We start from the raw sequence: 20,485 nt of genomic DNA, 5'->3' as shown, positions 1-20,485 counted from the left end.
GGAAACACTGAAAAGCAGAGCTCTGGAGAGTGTAGGATAAAGCCTAACCTTAATTTTTTTTGGGGGGGGGGTGGGCAGGGGCTCTGACCTGTAACTCCCAGTACAAAAATGAGCTTAACATCCACAATGAGCTATTAATCTGGGAGACCTACAAGGTCCCCAAAACAAGATAGACTTCTGTCAAGGCACTTGATTACCTGCCTCAGGTAAAAGGTAAGACCCTACTGCTAAAGATACTGTGTGCTGCTGTCATACAACAGAGACCTGGCTGGAATCCCAAAGAAAGCTAGACCCCTACAGTTAGACCACCTGTGTTGGAAAGTGCTGCATGAGCCACTGAGGGATGGAGGCCAGCAATTTCCTGAGCAACCAGAAGTCTAAGCTACTCAGAAGCAAACACCCTGGTAGGAGGTACACACAAGTGCAATAGTGGCACACAGCCTTGGTGGGTAACCAATAGCTTTCTGATTGGCTAATAGATCCAGTGAGTAGAAAAGAACCCATATCTGGACCTGGTAACCAGGTCAGAATCTATGAAGACAATGATTATGCTCTTCAATACCAAGCTCCCACTAATCTTGGGCTAAAAGAGGGACTACATCTATCAAATTCTCTCTAAATTAGTAAGACTTATCCCATTCAACCTGTGCTGACTTCACTCACTGGTGGATAATCTGCTTTTCTTTTTCAGACAATTGCAAGACTTGAGGAGATAAACTACCCCTTCCACTTCTGCCAAGCCCCAGCTGAAGCCACAGAGGAATTGAGGAGATGAGCAAGAATGCAGTTTCCATGGTGAGCCTGACAATCAACACCAGGGTGAAGGAGAAAGACACTGAGGATACTGAACACCTACCAAATCAGAGATCTAGAGGCTCCTACGGGCCCATCACTGAAGAAGACTTTCTTTTTGGAGACATAAAAGGGAGGAGAGAGAGAGAGCATGAGAATGGACATGCCAGGGCCTCCAGCAATGACAAACTCGAGACACATGTGCCACCTTGTACATCTGGTTTATGTGGAACCTGGAGAACTGAACCTGGGTCCTTAGATTTTGCAGGCAAGCGCCTTAACCACTAAGCCAACTCTCCAGCACTGAAGTAGACTTAAAACACACCCAGGGGCTAGAGAGATGGCTTAGTGGTTAAGGCGCTTGCCTGCAAAGCGAAAGGACCCAGGTTCAATTCCCCAGGACCCACATAAGCCAGATGCACAAGGTGGCACATGTGTCTACATTTCGTTTGTGGTGGCTGGAGGCACTGGTGCAGCTATTCATTCTCTCTCTCTCTCTTTCAAATAAATAAAAATCATAATAATTAAAAACACCCAACATGGCTAAGGAAATTTTGCAGAAGAGGGGGTGGAAAGATTGTTAGAGCCACAAGTTTGGACATCATGCCCAGAGGCACTACACCTCTCCAATAACTGCTGCTCTCAAAACACATAACACACAACCTCATGGGAAAACCTATAACCCCACTGTGGTAGGCCCCCAGCAGAATGGGGGCAGGGATGAGGGAAAGGATGATACCAAAACAGGATGTATTCATACTAACTATGTCCGTAATTAATTTTAAAAAATGTAGGTTGGTACAATGGTCCATGTGGCCACTGTCCACTCTCGTCTTGAGAGTGCTGTATTTTTCTGTGTAATAAACAATCCATCTTTGTGATTACACTGTGTGTGCAGTAGATCAAAAGGACCAGGGAGCTAAGTGGAGTTCAGAGCAAAAGCCCAATAATGGGAACAGTTTTCATTAACACTCAGACTACAAATTTTGAGTTTATCTTTTTATGCACACATAAACCTTTTTAAGTAGTAACAATACTAGTGCCTTTCATGGCTCTTACCAAATTCATAAGATGGATGGATGGATGGACAACAGATAGACAGATGATAGATCACAGTGCCTTTGAACGTACCTAAATATATTAAAATCATCTGCCTCCTGGTAAATAAATGTATATAATATACAACTGTATATTAATCTGACTCATTCATAAGCAAAATTCCTATCTTTGAAAAATATTTGGTATACTTGATCCAGAAAAAACAGAATCATGAACAGACAAAAATAATTAATAAATAATTCTTTTCATTAATATGTAACTATGTGTAAGCAAAGTTTTCAAATACTTTCAGTAGGTAAATTCAGACGAAATCTTATTCAAAAGTTTACAATCACTACATGTGGACTTCTTGGCTTAAAATGGGCAGAGTGCATCTAGAGTACCAACTGCTCTGAGTGTTTTCAAGGCAGCAGAAGACAGCAATACATATATCACTGAGGCATAAGACAGTGTATGAAGTAATCACTAATATGATTCTCTACCAGTAAGTCAGAACATATAGAATTTAAACTAAAAAATAAAATTATTATTTATTAAGAAACAAGAACAAACTAAAGTTTTTAAATAAATAACTTAAAAGTATACAAGTTTACATTGGTAGTGTGGTAGCATATATTCCTAGAATAAGCTACAAGTTAATATTGGAATGGGATGTTTCAATTAAAATTTTTATTCTGAAGTCCTTCCTTAATGTGATAAGTAGGGTTTTGGAAATGGTTATGAATAATGATAATAGCAATGTCATTTACTTATTTCTTCCCTTTTCTTTCTTCTTTTTGTTTTTGTTTTGTTTTGTTTTTTTTTCGAGGTAGGGTCTCACTCTGTCCCAGGCTGACCTGGAATTAATTATATAGTCTCAGGGTGGCCTCGAACTCACAGCAATCCTCCTACCACTGCCTCCCAATGCCGGGATCAAAGGTGTGTGGCACCATGCCCGGCTCATTTACTTATTCTAACAAATACATAGTTTAAATTTTTTAAGTCAGAAGAACTGGGTATGTACCTTATTTTGGTAGAATGTTTGTCTATAATGCATGAAATCATTAGTTCAATCCCAGTATCACATAAACTGAGGATAGTGGCACAAGCTTGCAACTCTAGCACTCAGGTAGTGAAGACAGGAGGATCAATCAGAAGTGCAAGGTCATCCTCAGTTACATAAGGAGTTCCAGGCCAGCCAGGCCTATGAGATCTGGCCTTAAGTATCTAAATATTATTATCTGATATTTTAAAAATATTTTATTTTATTTATTTATTTGACAGAGAAAGAGGGGAGAGAGAGGAAGAAACAGAAAATGGGCGCACCAGGGCAACTCCAGATGCGTGCACCCCCTTGTGCATCTGGCTAACATGGGTCCTGGGGAATTGAACCTGGGTCCTTTGGTTTGTAGGCAAACGTCTTAACCACTAAGCCATCCCTCTGGCCCTATGATCTGATTTTTAAAAATTCATCTATAGCTTTTAGAAATATTTTTGAAAACCTTGGTCTTCTTGATTTCCTGTAGCCATTAAAAAGAAAACTATTTCAACTCTGAAATGTCTTTAAGTCAAACCAAAGATACTTATTGCTACTATTTTCCTTTTGTGGAAGCAGATCAAAAGCACATTAATAGTTAACAAAGCTATAGTATGATATCCAAATGAAGTGTTCATTTAAAAGTACTTAGACTGGATTTATAAAAGAATCTCTACCATTAATTATTCAACATTTGAATTTAATCAGAAACCAGAGCATGACTTTATAATGCTCTGTTTAAATGGACTACTTAATGTTGTAACGAACACTTGATACAGTGAGCTCAGTGAATTTCATGTCTTACAATGCCATGGGTTTTGCAATATTTTGATTAATAGGACAATTTTAAGGTGAAATCAATCTGAATTCCAATTTTCCTTTAAAAATATTTACTTAAATCAAAAAATGTTCATCTTAATTATTTTATATTCTGAAATTAAAAGTAGTTTAAACCAATGCATTATTCACAAAAGCAGAGACAACAGGAAAAACAAAGCTGTTCACATTTTTCAAAGCTGTTAAATTGGTAAAACATGCCATATTTATGCATTCAATATTTGATTGTGTTTTTCTTAAAACATAAGCTTGTTTTTTGTCAGATCAAACTATGCCAAAAAATCTACACCAAACAATTTTTGCTTATAATTAAAGCGATCATCAATCCAAGGATTGTCATTCATTTTATTTCATCTCTACATCAAAAAAGGTAATTTAAAATTGTTTAGATTCCCTTGAAATGATAAGATAAATGAAAATGGAAGTACCTTCACATAGTAACAGTAAACAGACCCTTTGGGAAATGGTTGACTTTCTCAATAAAAGGTATTCGAAGCTCATTCAAAAGCGTTCATCTAGAATGCATATATCAAAGATGATGCAAATGTTCAAGAGAAAATTAGAACTTACCAGATGTTCTAATCCAGCTTTGATGTTTCCAGAGTCCCTAAAAATAGAATAATAAAAGTTCTAAATAGTTGTTAAACTCTTGTCTGTTGTAATTTATGTTTATCTTAAAATGTTTTATAAACCTTTAGAATTTTTCCATTTATTCTAATATTCATAGTAACACTGTTTTTAAGAGAAAAATTTTCCACCAAAAGAGGATAGATTACTTTTGTAAGTAGTATTATCTTTAAAAGTGGTATTCACCTAGCCAAAAAAAAAAAAAAAAAAAAAATTGTTTACTGTCAGTAAAGAAAAAGACAAAGTCATGTATGTTATTATTTTACCAGTCATATAATAGTGGGCAATTTAGATTTGGTTTTTATTATGATTGCTTCTAACACTATTATGAAAATGTTTACATATAAATTCTATCTACCTCGATCCAAAAGTTATATTTTATATCAGATACCCATGGTTGTACTTTTCCATGAAGAATGTTCACAATAAGAATGTGCTTGTAAGCACACAGCTAAACATTTAAGTACTAACAAATTATTCAAAGACAGTAATCTTATCAGGTAGTTTCACTAGAAATTAAAACCTGTAACTGTTGTAATAGTGAGAAAAATATCAACAAAGAAAAGAATTATCAAATATATTTTATGTATTTAAAATCTTCCTTTTGACTATGAAAGAAATGTTGATGTAACTCTACATTAATTGACAAATATAATTTAAATAGATACATGATCAAGTATGTCCAATAAGTGTATCTTTTTAAGATTTCAATCTGTATTAGTTTACTAATGACAAAATGGCTTGAAATTTCCTACTCTGATTAAGGAATGCTTTTTTACCACATAACTAAGGGTCTTATCATTTCAACATGATATAATAGCTACATAACACTGCACGAAGAAACTGAATATCGCATTCATGATGTTTAACATTCTCCAAGTATCTGTTTCTCTGAGGCATTATTTTCTTTTCTCTATTTCTCTCTTCTATTCTTCCCTTGATGAAAATACAGTTATCTGATTCCTTTGTCTTGCTATACTACCGTTCTAAATACCCCTGCCTTTAATCCCTTTGGCTTTGCTGTTTAAAAACTACAATGAAGGGTTCCACCTTTGCTCTAGCTGCCTAGTCTAACAAACCAGGATTAATAACTCACTTCCACTGCCTGGCAATCATCTTTTCCCATTATTTTCTCACACTTCTTGAAGCCTTAGTGAAGCTATATAGCCACTGTAGAAATGTGAAGCTAGTGAAACAGTTTCTAATATCATTTTCTATTCTCGAATGTCATACTCCTAAATGAAACATGACAAGAATAAATTAACACAAGTGTACTACTTATGTGAGGAGCAAATTTATTATTATAAAATTAATGTGCTTAACTGAGGAGGAACTCAAAGAAAATACAAGGATGGCCTTTGTTTATTCATGTAACTTTGAGTTTAAAGCAAAATCAACTATATAGTAAAACATTTGAATATTATATATATGTGTATATATGCATAACTGAAAACACACACAATAAACTGTCTTCTCCCATGCCAATTCCCAGTGCTTAATCACAGATAAGGGCTCTTTGTGTATCCTTCTGAGTGTGTGTGTGCGTGTGTGTGCATGCGCGCATGTATCTTGTTATGTCTTGGTGTATCTTCTGTCATCCTTCTATGTTCCAACTCCCTGTGCTCAATCACAAATACGGATTTTTTGTTTATTCTTCTGAAGACATCATACACACATGCATGTGTGTATGCACATGCATGTCTTGGTGTATCTGTTGTTACCCTTCTATGTTCTGTAAATCCCAAGCAGAAGCATATTATACCCACAGTTTTATAGTTTCACTTGGCAATCTAGCTTGGAGTTTGTACTACATAGTATATACTTTACTTTCTTCATGGCTATCTTGTCACATGATCATTATTAGAAAATAATGCTGTAGTATGCAAACACAAAACTATTAACATTGAATGTACAATTCCATAACTCATGAGAGCCTTCAGGACTATATGCAGTTCACTGGGTATTTTGGATTTTAAGATTTGTAATACTGTCATGGTGGTCTGAAGCAAGCAGCCTCTCTTTGTTGCACATATGAATGGTTCTGAAAGAAACATGACACAAATGGGACAAACAAAGACCATACATAGCCTCATTTCTGCATAGCATTCACTGTCTATTAAATCTGTCACAATTTTAGGGAAAATCTCTCACCTTTCTGAACTATTTGGATTTTAGAAGAATGAGAAACTGTTCACTGAAACAAAAAGAAAAGCAAGACACTGTCTTGCTGTTTCCACATGACACTTGAAAGTAAAATCTATTCTTAGCATGTGTTTTGAGGGGTACACTGGAGAAAAATGGGGATTATTCTTGATGCTCCCTTTCCTTCACCATGTAATCAATGTAATAAAGCAGAGTCCAACATCCATTAATGATCAATCCAACCTAACACTTCTGTCTTTGTGCTCAGCTCTGACTTTACTTGGGCCATCTTCTTTTCTCATCAAACTATTACATCAGCCTCAGTAGCTCCTGCCTTGCTCCATGTCAAGACAGTCTCCATAATAAACAAAACTGTTTCTAAAATATAAGCTTACTCTTAACAATCCTTTACTTCAAGCCCATAATCTATTGCCTCCATTTTCCCTTTTTCTTCTGTTATCTTGTCAAAGCTACATTACATGGAAAGTGACAGCAGTAGCCAGGGCAGACTATTAATCTGATTTCATTCACCCTTGAACCACTTGCTTCCTCTCCCTAAAATGCTTCTTTTCTGTCAATCTCCTCTGACTTGCCTCATTAGAAAACAAACAGGAGGGCTGGAGAGATGGCTTAGCGGTTAGGCGCTTGCCTGTGAAGCCTAAGGACCCCGGTTCAAGGCTCGGTTCCCCAGGTCCCACGTTAGCCAGATGCACAAGGGGGCGCACGCGTCTGGAGTTCGTTTGCAGAGGCTGGAAGCCCTGGCGCGCCCATTCTCTCTCTCTCCCTCTATCTGTCTTTCTCTCTGTGTCTGTCGCTCTCTAATAAATAAATAAATAAATAAATAAATAAATAAATAAATAAATAAATAAATAAAAGAAAACAAACAGGAAAATGAAAAAATATCCGTAAGGACAGGCTGTTGACCTGAAGAGATCTTCTCCTTTCTGCACAAAGCCGATCTTTCCCCACAATGGTCCTCTGAGCATGTCCCATCATACGGACACAACTAAAGTAAAAACTGCTTGAAAAATCCACTGCATCATTTTAATTTTAAAGATTTTTTTAATTTATTCATGAGAAAGAGAACATGGAATTCCCAGGGCCTCGTCCCTCCACGCACAAAATCCAGACATATGCCACTTTGTGTGTCTGGCTTTACGTGGGTACTGGAGACTTGAACCTGGGCCTACAGGCTTTGCCAGAAAGTTCCTTTAACCACTGAGCCAGCTTCACAGCCTCTTTTTAATTTTCATAATCTAGTCTGAATCAGAGTATGTAATCAATTATACAGGTCAGATATCTGCCTATTTTGAGACAAGGTTGGGTGAAAGGTAAGTAGACATCAACTAACGTCTCTACTGGTCCTACCCACTCCAAACTTATCAGCATCCAGATATGACTATTAGGAGATTGGTACAGGGGGTGCTGTGCACAAGTGCAAACACAATGAAGTACTATTTTTGAGGGAGTTGGGGAACAGTGGGAAAAGAGTTTGAAGCTACCCTAGAACACTAGTGGCTTTTCTCTCTATTTCTTAAATTAACCTGGAGGATTCCACATCACACAGTGGTCAAGATTATTGAGGATAATTAAGGAAAATTCACAGCAAATCATATGAGGATATTAAGCACTGGGAAAGAGGATGCAAGATGATGTTTATGAAGCCCACTGTAAACTGGAAGGAGTAACAGAAATAATTATGAGTGACATTTAAGTACAAAAATCTTAAAAATGATGCCAAATGTCTCAAGATATTTGAAAAATAGAAATGTAGGCTCCAAGACACTGATAAAGGGATCTTGCAACAAATGGTATGAAGCCTGTCCTCTTTAGTGGTCTGTCTCTTGGGTTGTCCCTGTCATGACTTCATCAATATTTGTGCAACTCCCTTTGCCCTGTGCTGAAAGCAGACTTAATTCAATTATAGGTCTCAAAACTGATAAAATGGTCCTGAAGTGGAAAATGGGAAGAGATTATTGGCAAATGAATAAAGATTTGTATCGAACTAACACACAGGAGTACAGCAGGTCTTTTTTTAATCATTCCCTGTCTTAAATCTTCTGGGAACCATGAGTTTCCCTTCCTCTCATGCCGCACATCGATTTCTGAATTAGACCGCAATATTAAATAATTAATATACTTGCCATGATTGATGTTCTGCATTAGTTGAATATTAGGTTATCAATCAAAATCCACTTGGTTTAATGTAATAATATTGAAAAAGTGTCACGGGTTGTTCATCCAATTTGTAGTTGAGGCAGCACAGGTAGCAATGCTGGCAACACAGGCTCAAAGCAGGAAAAGCAAGGCTTCAACATGTAAGAGACAGTCATGGTGACACAGCCTGGAAGGCTGAGCTTTCCTAACAAACCACAGGGTTCCTGATGCCTTCATATAAGGAAAAGAGCCCAGGTACCAATTATGCAGGCAAGACAAAGAAACTAAACAAAGACACTATTTTCCTTCTCTAGCAAAGAAATTTCAATATTTTGCCAAACACAACATGTTCTAGGTCCAATAACTATTTCTCCTATAAAGCTTGTCCCCTCTTGGGAAATTTCTCAAAAGCCCAGGGGTTCTGTTATTGGTTCAAGATCCAGTCTTACTAGGAAAGGATCAATTTCTCTTTTATTAGTATGAGTACAATGTCATATACTAAAGTGACCATTTAGGGATCTAAATGGTCTAAAGGAATCAGGTTAGGAAACTACACTTAATAAGGTTTTATTTTCAACTCTTTCTTCTGCAGACATTCTACCTGATTCTCAATATTCTGTACACATCCTTAGCAAATATATCTTAGAAAATAATTTAATTACTTGTTTCTCACAGCAAAAGTAGATATTTTTCTAAGCATCCTCTATTACACCAATCCAAAATTATTATTGATCTACTTATGAAAGTAACATTTTAAAATACATTTAATAAGTGAAAGGAAAGTGACCTTTTGATGAGTATAAGCAGAACAAAATGAGTATAAACCAAATCCACTTCATAGAGCAAACCAAAATTCCATTGTTTCATTACAAAATAGTTGTAACATATGAAACTAATTAAAGTAACATTAACATGATTTTATTGGCCAACTCCTTAAAAATGTTTAGCATGCTTATAATTGATAATGTATGTTTTATCCTCCATAAAAATGCATGCCAACAGTACTTGTGAAAAGCAGAATAGTATTAATTATTTAATAATACAAAATTTCAAAGAATTAACATTGGGTTTTTTGTCATGAACTAAATATATGATTCAGTTTTAAAAGATTAATAGCTATAGTTTTCTATGGGTAGAAGAGCTAAAAGATCAGAGTTAATTTTGTATTTTCTCTTTCATAAAGCAACACCTACATGAGTTGTTTCTTTACATGATGATAGTCAAGAATTATAAAAATTTTGAAGTATACAAATTAGGAAATATCTATATTTATATTAAACAATAATTGTTATATTTATACCAAATTCTGTTTTGTATCAAGTTATCAATGAAAAGATTGATGATATTCAAATCTAAGACAAACCTGGGTTCAAACTTCATCTCTATGATTTAGTAAAAGTATGATTTCATTAAGGTATATATCTCTACTCAGTCTCATACCTTAAATTTCAATTATAGATTAAAAGATAATGAGCATATAAGGACAAAGTAGACATCACTGAATAAACACTAGTGACAAGCCAGGCGTGGCAGTGCACGCCTTTAATCCCAGCACTCAGGAGGAAGAGGTAGAAGGATCGCCATGAGTTTGAGGCCACCCTGACACTACATAGTGAATTCCAGGTCAGCCTGAGCTAGAGTGAGACCCTACATCACAAAACAAAATATGTGTATGTGTGTGTGTGTGAAACTAAGCAATGGATCTCACAGTAAAAAGTATCTTCAGAATAAGAATTATCTTCACAGAAGTTTTAGTTGTTTTAATCATCTTGAAATCTACTTCACGTGCCCACAAATAAAGTTTATTTTATTTTAAACATGAAATATATGGAATGCTTGGTACAATGTCTAGACTTCAATTAGAATGCTATGCACATGTGGATATAAGCATGCTCTTAAATCCTAATCTCTGGAGGAAGGTAAAGATGAAAATGTTCTGGAAAAGATAAAATAAATTTCTCAACTGTCTATTTTTGCATATTAATCCAATAAAAATAATAAAGAATATTAGAACTAAGAGCTAAAAAAACTTTCTGGAATTTTCAGTTTCTTCTTACTAAGTTTCCTTAGAATTCTCCAACATTTTTCTCTTCATATGAGAATATTTGGCAAGTTAGTAACTCTAAATGTATAATCATGTTATGACAATTCAGATAGCTTTCAGGTGTTTGCATTTTATATGGATCTTTTGACCTGACCATTATCATGACTTACACTAAGTTGTACTCCATGATATAAATCATTCACATAGAGAAGCATGTTATGGTTATAAAGTTTTAAATGAAAGCTGGGCATGGTGGTGCACGCCTTTAATCCCAGCACTCAGGAGGCAGAGGTAGGATAATCACCGTGAATTCGAGGCCACCCTGAGACTGCATAGTGAATTTCAGGTCAGCCTGGGCTACAGTGAGACCCTATCTCAAAAAACAAAAACAAGCAAATTTTTTTAAATGAACTACTATCCCTTTACAGACAAATATTAGGTGAGCATCCACCGTGTCACGACAAGTTTAATTAAACATATGAAAGGCTAGTAGGCTTATGAAACATGATGAGCACATTCCATAAGGAAGCTGAACACTTTAGTGAGCACGAATCAGTAAAGTTACAACAGGTAAGCAGGTGTGGAGTTTACAGATGGGGCCAAAGAAATAGTCTTCAATATTTCTGAAGTCATCATCTAGATAACAGTCTCAAGTAAACACTATGAGAATTTATCAGAAGTAGATTTGATCTAAAAGAAGCAATAAAGAAGTTCTTCCAACACAAGAGATTTAAGATCTGAAATCTATTAAATGCTGAGGTAAAAATAGTATCAAAAAAGTGTAACTTCTGGATCACCCATAATAATAACATACACAAGCACCATAAGAAAGGAGTCAGGAGTGCTAAGGTGTGGTATGTCTCCCCTGAGTACTTAAAGTTGTACTATCAAACCAAGGGCAATATATAAAGTAGTTAATAGCTGACTGAAGCAGGAAAATATATGGCTATGTATGACCTGTTCTTCTGTTTCCCACATACAAGAGTAACATTTCTTGTCAATGACAACCCTCCTTCCTAGATATAATTCAATCTTTCTCAATACATTGTTCTGGGAACCATGGCCAGTCATCTGGTATTAGCAGGTGAAATGCAGATCATTTACTATTGCCCCCCCCCTCCCAAACTATGTTACTGACCTATTTTATAAGTTCAAATAAGGAGTAATTGCCATATGTGTTAGAAGGGTTGGGAAAGATTTCAAAGACAAGGGTAATTATAGCAGGATTCAGAAGGACTGATTATATTTGAGTAGACTGAACAAATAGAGCAGAAAGGAGTATGAGCCTACATGTCCAGCATGATGAAATGGAGGCCAAATATGAAGAGTGGCCTAACCAGAGAAGATGCATTCAAAAAAATATATAATTTTAACTGTTTCATTCAAAATGGCTTTTAATGTAAGTTTTTGGATCCATGATGTAAGAATATGTGTTATCCATTGGTGCAGGGGATGGGGGGCTAGAGAGAAGAAAACATGGAAGATAAAAGCTGTTTCCTGACCAGTTGAGTGTCCTGGTACAATGCAGCATCATATACAAGGAGCAGCACCATGTCCTGAAATGCACAAAGGCACTACAAGGGTTAGTAGTGGTCTTTCAAACAAAAAAAATGCTTATTGTAGACAAACTCAAAATCACATATGGTTCTAATGAAGAGCAAAATTCACCTGAGATCTTACTGTTCAATGATAATAGCTTCAATATGTCGTAGGCAGCTATTCTGTTGCAGCACACAAACACAATGATTTGTCTTATATAAATGAGATTATGACCGACTTATGTAGTGGCTTATTTTTCTGTTGCTTAATTATAACTGCAAAAATCTCAAGTGTCAAAAATATACCTACATATAGCATTTTGATGCTTATATACTATTCTGATCATAGATATACATACAGTAAGGTAACATCCCTTATTGTTGGATATTTACGTTAATTCCAATCTTACTAGAAATAAAGCTGGGACCTAAAAATGATTATAAGATTATAAGATTCACAAATGATTTATGAATTTCATGGACTTTTATTTTACTTGAAGGATTAATGTTAAGTAATTTTGTGTATGTGGAATAGGCACGTGGGTAGAGGAGTGCATGAATGTATGCAGCCATGCCTGTGGAAGCCAGAGGTTGGTGTCAGGAGTTCTCCTTAGTTGCTCTCCAAGTCTTTGAAACAGGGTATCTCAATGACCCTACATCTCATGGACTAAGGTTCAGGGATCTTCCACAGTGCTGGTATTATAGGCACATACCAACAACCTAACATTTCATGATTACTGGGGATCCAAATTAAGCTGCTCATGCTTTCATGGCAACCACTTTACCAACAGAGTAATCTCCTCAGCACAAGTAACTGTTAAAGGAGAAAATAAATCAACATCTCTACTACTTAAACATAAATAATTTGAATTTATGTTTATTTTTTCCATATGTTTATTATATTTATATAAATATTATATAAATTATTATAAATGATTTAAATACAATCTGTACTTTCAAAAGCATATCAGCCAGGTGTGGTGGTGCACGCCTTTAATCCCAGAACATAGGAAGATTGCTGTGAGTTCAAGGCCACCCTGAGACTACATAGTGAATTCCAGGTCAGCCTGAACTAGAGTAAGACCCTACCTTGAAGCCCCTCCCCTGAAAAAAAGGGTCAGTATAATACATAGAATTATGTTCTAAGAACTTCATAAAAGTAGTATCTGCCAATAGAATCGGGAATCCTTAAAAACTGTATTAATGGGCCTGGGGAGATATCTTGCAAAACCTCAGGTCGCAGGTTTGATACTCTAGTTCCCATGTAAAGCCAGATGCACAAGGTAGTGAGACCCTGGATTACACCCACATTTACCCTCCCTCTCTTTCTTTCTCTTTCAAATAAATGAAAAAAAAAAACTGTATTAATGCCTTCAGCTGACAGAAAATATAATACTTATATATTTCAAAACTTTAAATAATTTAGACATTTATTATCTAAGTCTTCAATTTTTAAAGTATTTCATTGCTTTTCTCTTAGTTCTAATGTTATCCTATTAAACATAATGATAAACTTTAGTAGAGACAAAACTGAAGTATGAGTTTAAGCAGGTACACACCTAATAGTACCAACAAATAACTGGCATGTCTTATTTGCTTAGTGAATCAAACTGAACTTTCCAGCCTAGAATTAAAGATTCTCATTCAAATCATATTAATGGTAATTTATTTTAAGACCTCTTTGCACTTACTTCCTAACACATAAGTCTGCTTATGAGGAAAAGCAAAACAGTATTTGCCAAGTGCTGTAACAAGCACTTTACATGAATTAGGTCATGGAATCCTTAATTCATCAGCCAAAGATGCAGTTATTATTTTTATTTTATAGATGAGATGCATGAAATTTAGAGTTACAGAGATTGCATAGCATATTCCTCTACTGAACATGAGAAGACTGGAATCCAGCTAGCCTGACTTCATAGCTGTGTTTTAATCAAAGGAAAATTTATACTGTTGATTATGAAAACCAATGACTTCAATAATGAAACAAAACTGCTTATTCTTTTGCTGTGTAATTGGAATCAAGATGGAGAAAGAGGCTGCAAAGAGATAAGGGTTTAAGTACAAATAACTAATGAACTTACATGCTTCAGGGGCTGACCCTCGTCAATTATAATTTAAAATTTCATTAAATTTTCCAAGTTTCATAAAAAGGAAAAATCTTAAGAAATTACTAACATATGCATGAAGAAATATTATAGTGCCCAGAAAATATCTACAAAATAAAACTATTAACTTTGTACCTAGCAAACAAGCAAAGGTTTAAGAAACAATGTTCCTACTGTTAGCAAATATGCAAGGATTCAGATCCCTTATATGCTGTACAAAATAATACAAATTTTCTAGAAGGCAATTGGGAAAATATATCAAAAGTATCAATTATGCACATAAAACTTTTGACTAGTTTCTACTTCTCTAGGTTTATTTCAGAGATAAGAAGTGTAAGATATTAATCACTCTGTTGTATTAATTAAAAAAATTAAAAAACAGGACTGGGGAGATCGCTCACATTATAGAAGTGCTTGCTGTGCAAGCAAGAACCTGTGTGTGGCTTCCCAGCACCCACATAAATGCCCAGTGGGTGTGGTGACCTGCCTATAATCCCAGGGCTCTGGGGCTAGCTAGATTTGACAATTTGATGAGCTCTAGGTTCAAATGAGAGCTCCTGTCTAAGTTGAGAAAGACATCAACCTTTGGCCTCTACATGCCCAATCACATACACACACAAGTACACCCATGCACTTACAAACATACAGAGACACACCACACATACACTCACATGCAACAAAACACAACCGGAAATAAACTAAATTGCCAGTGCTGGCACCCTCTCAAGTAAAATATGATCAATACACAAGTATTAAAATGTATACAACCATTACAATGATGATGTAATTTATATTTACAGGAAGTAATTATCATGGTGTACTAATTTTTTTAAAGGCATATTACAAGATGGTAAGATATCTTCAGTTGTAAAAGAGATTGATGCATGGAAATGTATACTATGGTCATGGGTGGATCTAAAAGGCATTAAAATGTAAATAGTATTTAACAAAAGGACTTGAGTATCTTCTATGTTCATCCTAAGCCTTTGCTTTCATTGTTTTCTAAAATGTCTGTTATGAAAAAATAGTACTGTTAGTCCAGTTAAAATATTTTTTAAAATCCTCATAATAATTCCAGGAGTAACACATGATAATGATCTCAAGCTCAGAAGACAGCAGCTTGTTCAAACAGCAGACACATACTCCATTCAGAATAGAAAAGTAGTGTGTGTTGAGTAAAATTAGGCTGAGTTTATACTGAACCCACATTTTCCATGATTTCTTTATCACTATTAACTTTCTCATGAACTATTTGTGTACAGGTATACTGCCTTATTTATTTATACTAGATTTGGCTCCAACAGTTTCACCAAAATTCCTCCAACATTCATCTCATTAATATCAATGCTACAGTATTCCAAGTTCAAGTCATTGCCTTTGTTCTAACTTTCTACCATGATTTTCTACTCACACTCAAAATGTACATCTTCTCATACCAGTTCATTTCCGTTTCAATAATTGGTCAAAAATATTGCTACCTAATACAGTTTTCCTTCCTCTTTATATCAACTGCTCCTATCTATTGTACAAGAACTAAGTAAATTCCTACTTTGTACATGATAATTTCTTATAAACTTGAAGTCACTTCTTGACAGTTAATGGTTAAATGCTGGGATCCTCAAAAGTATTCCTGGCTGAGAATTTAATAGTGTTTAGATTTTTTTTTTTTTTTTTAGTACTTTCCACTAAGTATTACTATTTATCAGCATTGCCATCACAATGCAGATTTCCCTAATGGTCTCTTCAATAATGTAAGAAGGAAGAAAGGCAAGAAAACAAAAAACAGTGCTAAGAGAGATATGGTGCTGAGGACATAGCTGGCCTTCTTCACCAGCAAAAGGATATCACTCCAGCATGTCATCTGCACAGAATACAAGCTGCAATGCTATGTATGCCATATGACACATATAAGAAACATACAAGAGACTTGAACAGACAGAATATATGAAGTCTGTGGATCCCAAAGCCAACTGAACTGTTTTAATGAAAAATCCTCACAGGCTAGCATTCAAAAATTATCTTATATGCTTTCTATGTGTCTATTCTTGTGTAGGTAAGACTACCACATAAACTATTTTTGTTCTAGTTATACACACATATTAACTGCATATATTAATGAGATTCACTGTATTTTCCATACATGTACGCATCATGCAATGACCCACATTCAGCTTTTGGATAAGTCTAGGTCCTCTTGGCAGGAATATTAATCAGACTAACATTGCCCAAAATACATATTAAAGATAAACATCATTACAACATGAGATACAAAAGTTAGCTAGGACAATTTTACTTATGCATCACCAGCATAATCTATTGCTCAATGAATCAGAAACAGAAGTCACTCACTCTTAGTTCATTCAGCAAAAAGAATGATTACAAATAGGCGGGTTGTATCATGCAGGCTCTGTGCCCCATGAGGAATGAAGTCTCTACTAACAGCTTTATTAAGTGTTTGACAATATTAGTAGTTTAAGAATGTTTTCTGTTGTAGGGGAAGAAAAATAATTTTTCTTTAGCCTACATGTGTTATGACTTGAAATGGGCCTTTGCAGCAAAGACATACTAACAAAAGAAAAGCATAAGTTTACTAGCATATATAGTTCATATACATGGGATATAATCAGAATGAGTAGTTCTCAAAGACATGACTTTGAACTCCAGCTTATCAATCATCTCAAAAATAACAGTAAGTTCTTAGAGAAGTGAGTGACAAGACAAAGGATGACTCTGAGGTTCTAGGTATGGTGAGTTGATGAGAAGGCAAATAAACAGGTAGTCAATAAAGTCTGTTAATGTAGATTCCTGAGTACTATCCCCAGGCCCACAGCATTCCAAAGCTGTTGTAAGTGATGAACCTATGTTCTTCCCGTTAGAAGAGGAGAAATGAAGGCAGGGTAGCCTTGGTCTTTGTAAATCTAGGTCCTACTTTTAGGCAAGCAGAGGGAGGGAAGGATGCTTTCCTATATCTGATTCTTCTGAATGGCCAACGGTACAGCAACCTTTTATATTTTCCAGGGGAATTTTCTGTTCTCCTATAATGACAAACCAAAATTGACTTCTTCATTACTTTACCATTAAATCATATGTTACATTTCTAGTATGAAACATATATTATGTCAGAGACTAGGATTGACTAAGATAAATGTGACATAATTGCTGCCCTAACATGATTTAGTTTTTCCTTGGGCAAAGTGGATAAACCAAACAGCACAACAAAAATTTTAAATTTCTATATTAGAATTCTAAGTGCATGGGAATGAAGGGACTTTGAGAATAGGGTGCAGTAGGAGCCATGGGAGCAGAGACTAGGAAATTCTTTCAAGGGTAATGCAGGAGATGTTCCTTCTGACAAAGGTCAGCCCCTGGGATGTAGATCAAGACCTCTGACTTCCTCAAGGACCTCAGTCCTTCAGCCATCTGTTTCTTTCCCCCCAACCAACCTGACACTGGCACTGCTATGGTGGCACACTCATGTAATCCAGCATGCAGGAGCCAATAAGCATCAAATGGGAAGTGAGATCACACACTCATATAGTTACAGTGGTGTCAACAAGATGCAAAGGAAGAACCTGGTCTGTCCTGCTCCATCATCCTCATAGAATAACTTGGGCCAGAAGGATGAGAGCAGAGGTAGAGAAGGGAGGATTTAGGACATTACTGCCTCTTTTGGTGTATGTGTAGGGGAAGGTGAAGAATGGAAAGAGATAAACTCAAAGGGGAAAAAAAATATCTGGACCTAAAAGGAGGATAAGAATAAGATAAGAGGAGGCTAAGAATGCTGCTGAATAGGGGCTAGAACTGGGGCAGAAACAGGCTGCAGCTCCTCAACAACAACAACAAAAAAAAAAAAAAAAAAAAGGAAAGTACTGGTTGTATACCAAGCCTGGTACACGAAGGACAAATTTCCACTTAGGTTTCCAAACAAACCTTCAGATGCTCTTCCACTTACAGCTGGAAGTAATCCAAATAAGACCATCATAAGTTGAAAGTATCAAATTGTGAGTCAAGTGTATTTAATACACTAACCTGCTGATAACCATGGCTTAATGACATACAACACTGCTTTTCCTTGGTGATGGTGTGCCAAGCTGAGCGTGAAGCCATTTCCCAGCATCAGAGGGTGCAGTACAATATAATATTAGTTCAGAAAAAAGATGACCATTTTAAATATGGCTTCTGTTGATTGCTTTCAGACTACTCCAAAATACACAAAAAAAATCATATACTGAATGTTAAATTACAACTGTCCAAAACTGGCCATTCTTAAGAAAAGACCATGAAATGTTGGCCTGAGTGCAGTCCTCAGCTACCATCCTATTCACTTCTAGTTTTCTCTGGTCAAACTTATAGAAAAGAGTCAATAGAATGCATACTATCTAAACATTCCTATCTTCTTCCTCTGCCAAAGTTCCTCTTACAAAAGTTATCAGAATGTCTCCACATTAGCAAATTTAAACACTTCGTTGTCAACCTCTTCTTAGCATCATAATGATGTCCAGTACTTTCTCTCCTCAGCATCAATTCCATCAGTGGTTCCTCTTTCATGCCTCGACGTTTTTGTCCTCTCTGACATTACAACATTATGGTTTTATTTTCGTTAAGTTTTTAAAATATTCTTTACTTATCTTATGGGGTCATGCCATCTTTTGCTGCTGCAAATGAATTCCAGATGCATGTGCCACTTTGTGTATCTGGCTTGATGAGTACTAGGAAATCAAATCTAGGTCATAGGCTTCATAGGCAAGCACCTTTAACAACTGAGCCATCTCTCCAGCCCTCTTTTTAGGGTTTTCTATATTTTTAAAGATCAAAAATGAAATAAATGATGCCTCAGTCTCCTGTTTATATTTATATTCTGTGTTCAATCACCAGAGGCTACAGCTTAGCAAGTCTGGTTATTTGTCCCACTATTATGCTGGATTAATCTATGGGATACTTTCATGAAGTAACTCATGTATGCGGAAAAAAGTCTATCAGTCATAAAATCAACATACATTTACTCATTTGTCTATTTGACAACTCTATTTGGATGTCTTAAAAAAAAATACTGGGCTAGAGAAATGGCTCATCAGTTAAGGCACCTGTCTGCAAAACCAAAGGACCCAGGTTCAATTCCCCAAGACCCACATAAGAAAGATGCACAAGGCGGTGTATGCATCTGGAGTTCAGTTGCAGCAGGTGAAGGCCCTGATGTGCCATTCTCACTCACTCTCTTTCTAAATAAAATATTTTAAAAACCTGAAAGTCAAAAGGGCCAAAACTGGATTCTTAAAGAGTTTCTCCTTCAAAACTGATCCTTTTGGTATTTCCTAATTCAAAAGAGGACCCCATCAGTCATCCTGATGTTTAAAGTAAAAATGTGGAAATCAACAACTTTATTTCTTTTCTTTTCTTTTAACCTTTTAGACATTCTGTCACCAAGTCCTACAGCACTGCCTTTTAAATAGCCATAAAACTATCTATCTCCATCATGTTAATTTGCAGGGCCCTAATACAATTACCTTGACACTGCATATAGTCTTTCTTAATTCCCTTATATTTTCCTTCAATTCTACCAAAAACCAGAAGTCTGATCTCCTAAAAATGAATCACATCATTTTCATTCTGAAGACTTTTCCATGCCTTTCCACTGTAACCATCATGATGCAACATCCTCATGAAATTATTAATTCAACAAGTTTATCAGGAAGCTTAACTTCAAAGCTATATTCTGTGTTCTGAGTCACAGATACAATTTCATTAAAAAGTGGTTTATGTCCCAGAGAGCTTACACCCAGACATGAAATCAGTACACAAATGTGTGACTAGTACCTAATTGATACTTACTAGTATTAATTACAAAATATTTAAATAAAATATAAAAAAGCACAGAGACCTATGAACTAAAGTAATAGGAATATAAGATCTAGTTTGGGTCAAGAAATTCTTGATTCATTTTTTCCACTTTCATCCTCTTCTTTCAATACTTTTGTATGTTATTATAAGCTACTTAGACCATTTCAGATCATTTTAACTTTGAACACAAAATAATACAAATACAGAAACTAAGAATGGATGTTATCAATAAGACTAAAGGTAACAAGTTCTGTTGGGATAAAAATAAATGGGTACACTTATACATTGTTAGGAATGTAAATTAGTATAGCCATCATGGAAAATAATA

The 20,485-nt window shown here is 35.6% G+C and overlaps 1 protein-coding gene across 1 annotated transcript in view; it reads right to left on the bottom strand.

The window, feature by feature from the left end:
* Window positions 1-20,485, bottom strand: part of Rsrc1 (arginine and serine rich coiled-coil 1) — a 454,827-nt gene that overhangs the window by 235,367 nt on the left and 198,975 nt on the right. The window contains exon 5 of the mRNA XM_012947428.2: window positions 4,274-4,310. Coding sequence (XP_012802882.1) covers window positions 4,274-4,310 — 37 coding nt within the window. The remainder of the gene's footprint in view (window positions 1-4,273; window positions 4,311-20,485) is intronic.

Source organism: Jaculus jaculus, chromosome 11 (genome assembly GCF_020740685.1).
Source record: "Jaculus jaculus isolate mJacJac1 chromosome 11, mJacJac1.mat.Y.cur, whole genome shotgun sequence".
NCBI lineage: Eukaryota > Metazoa > Chordata > Mammalia > Rodentia > Dipodidae > Jaculus > Jaculus jaculus.
This window is presented reverse-complemented; position numbering and strand designations above follow the sequence as displayed.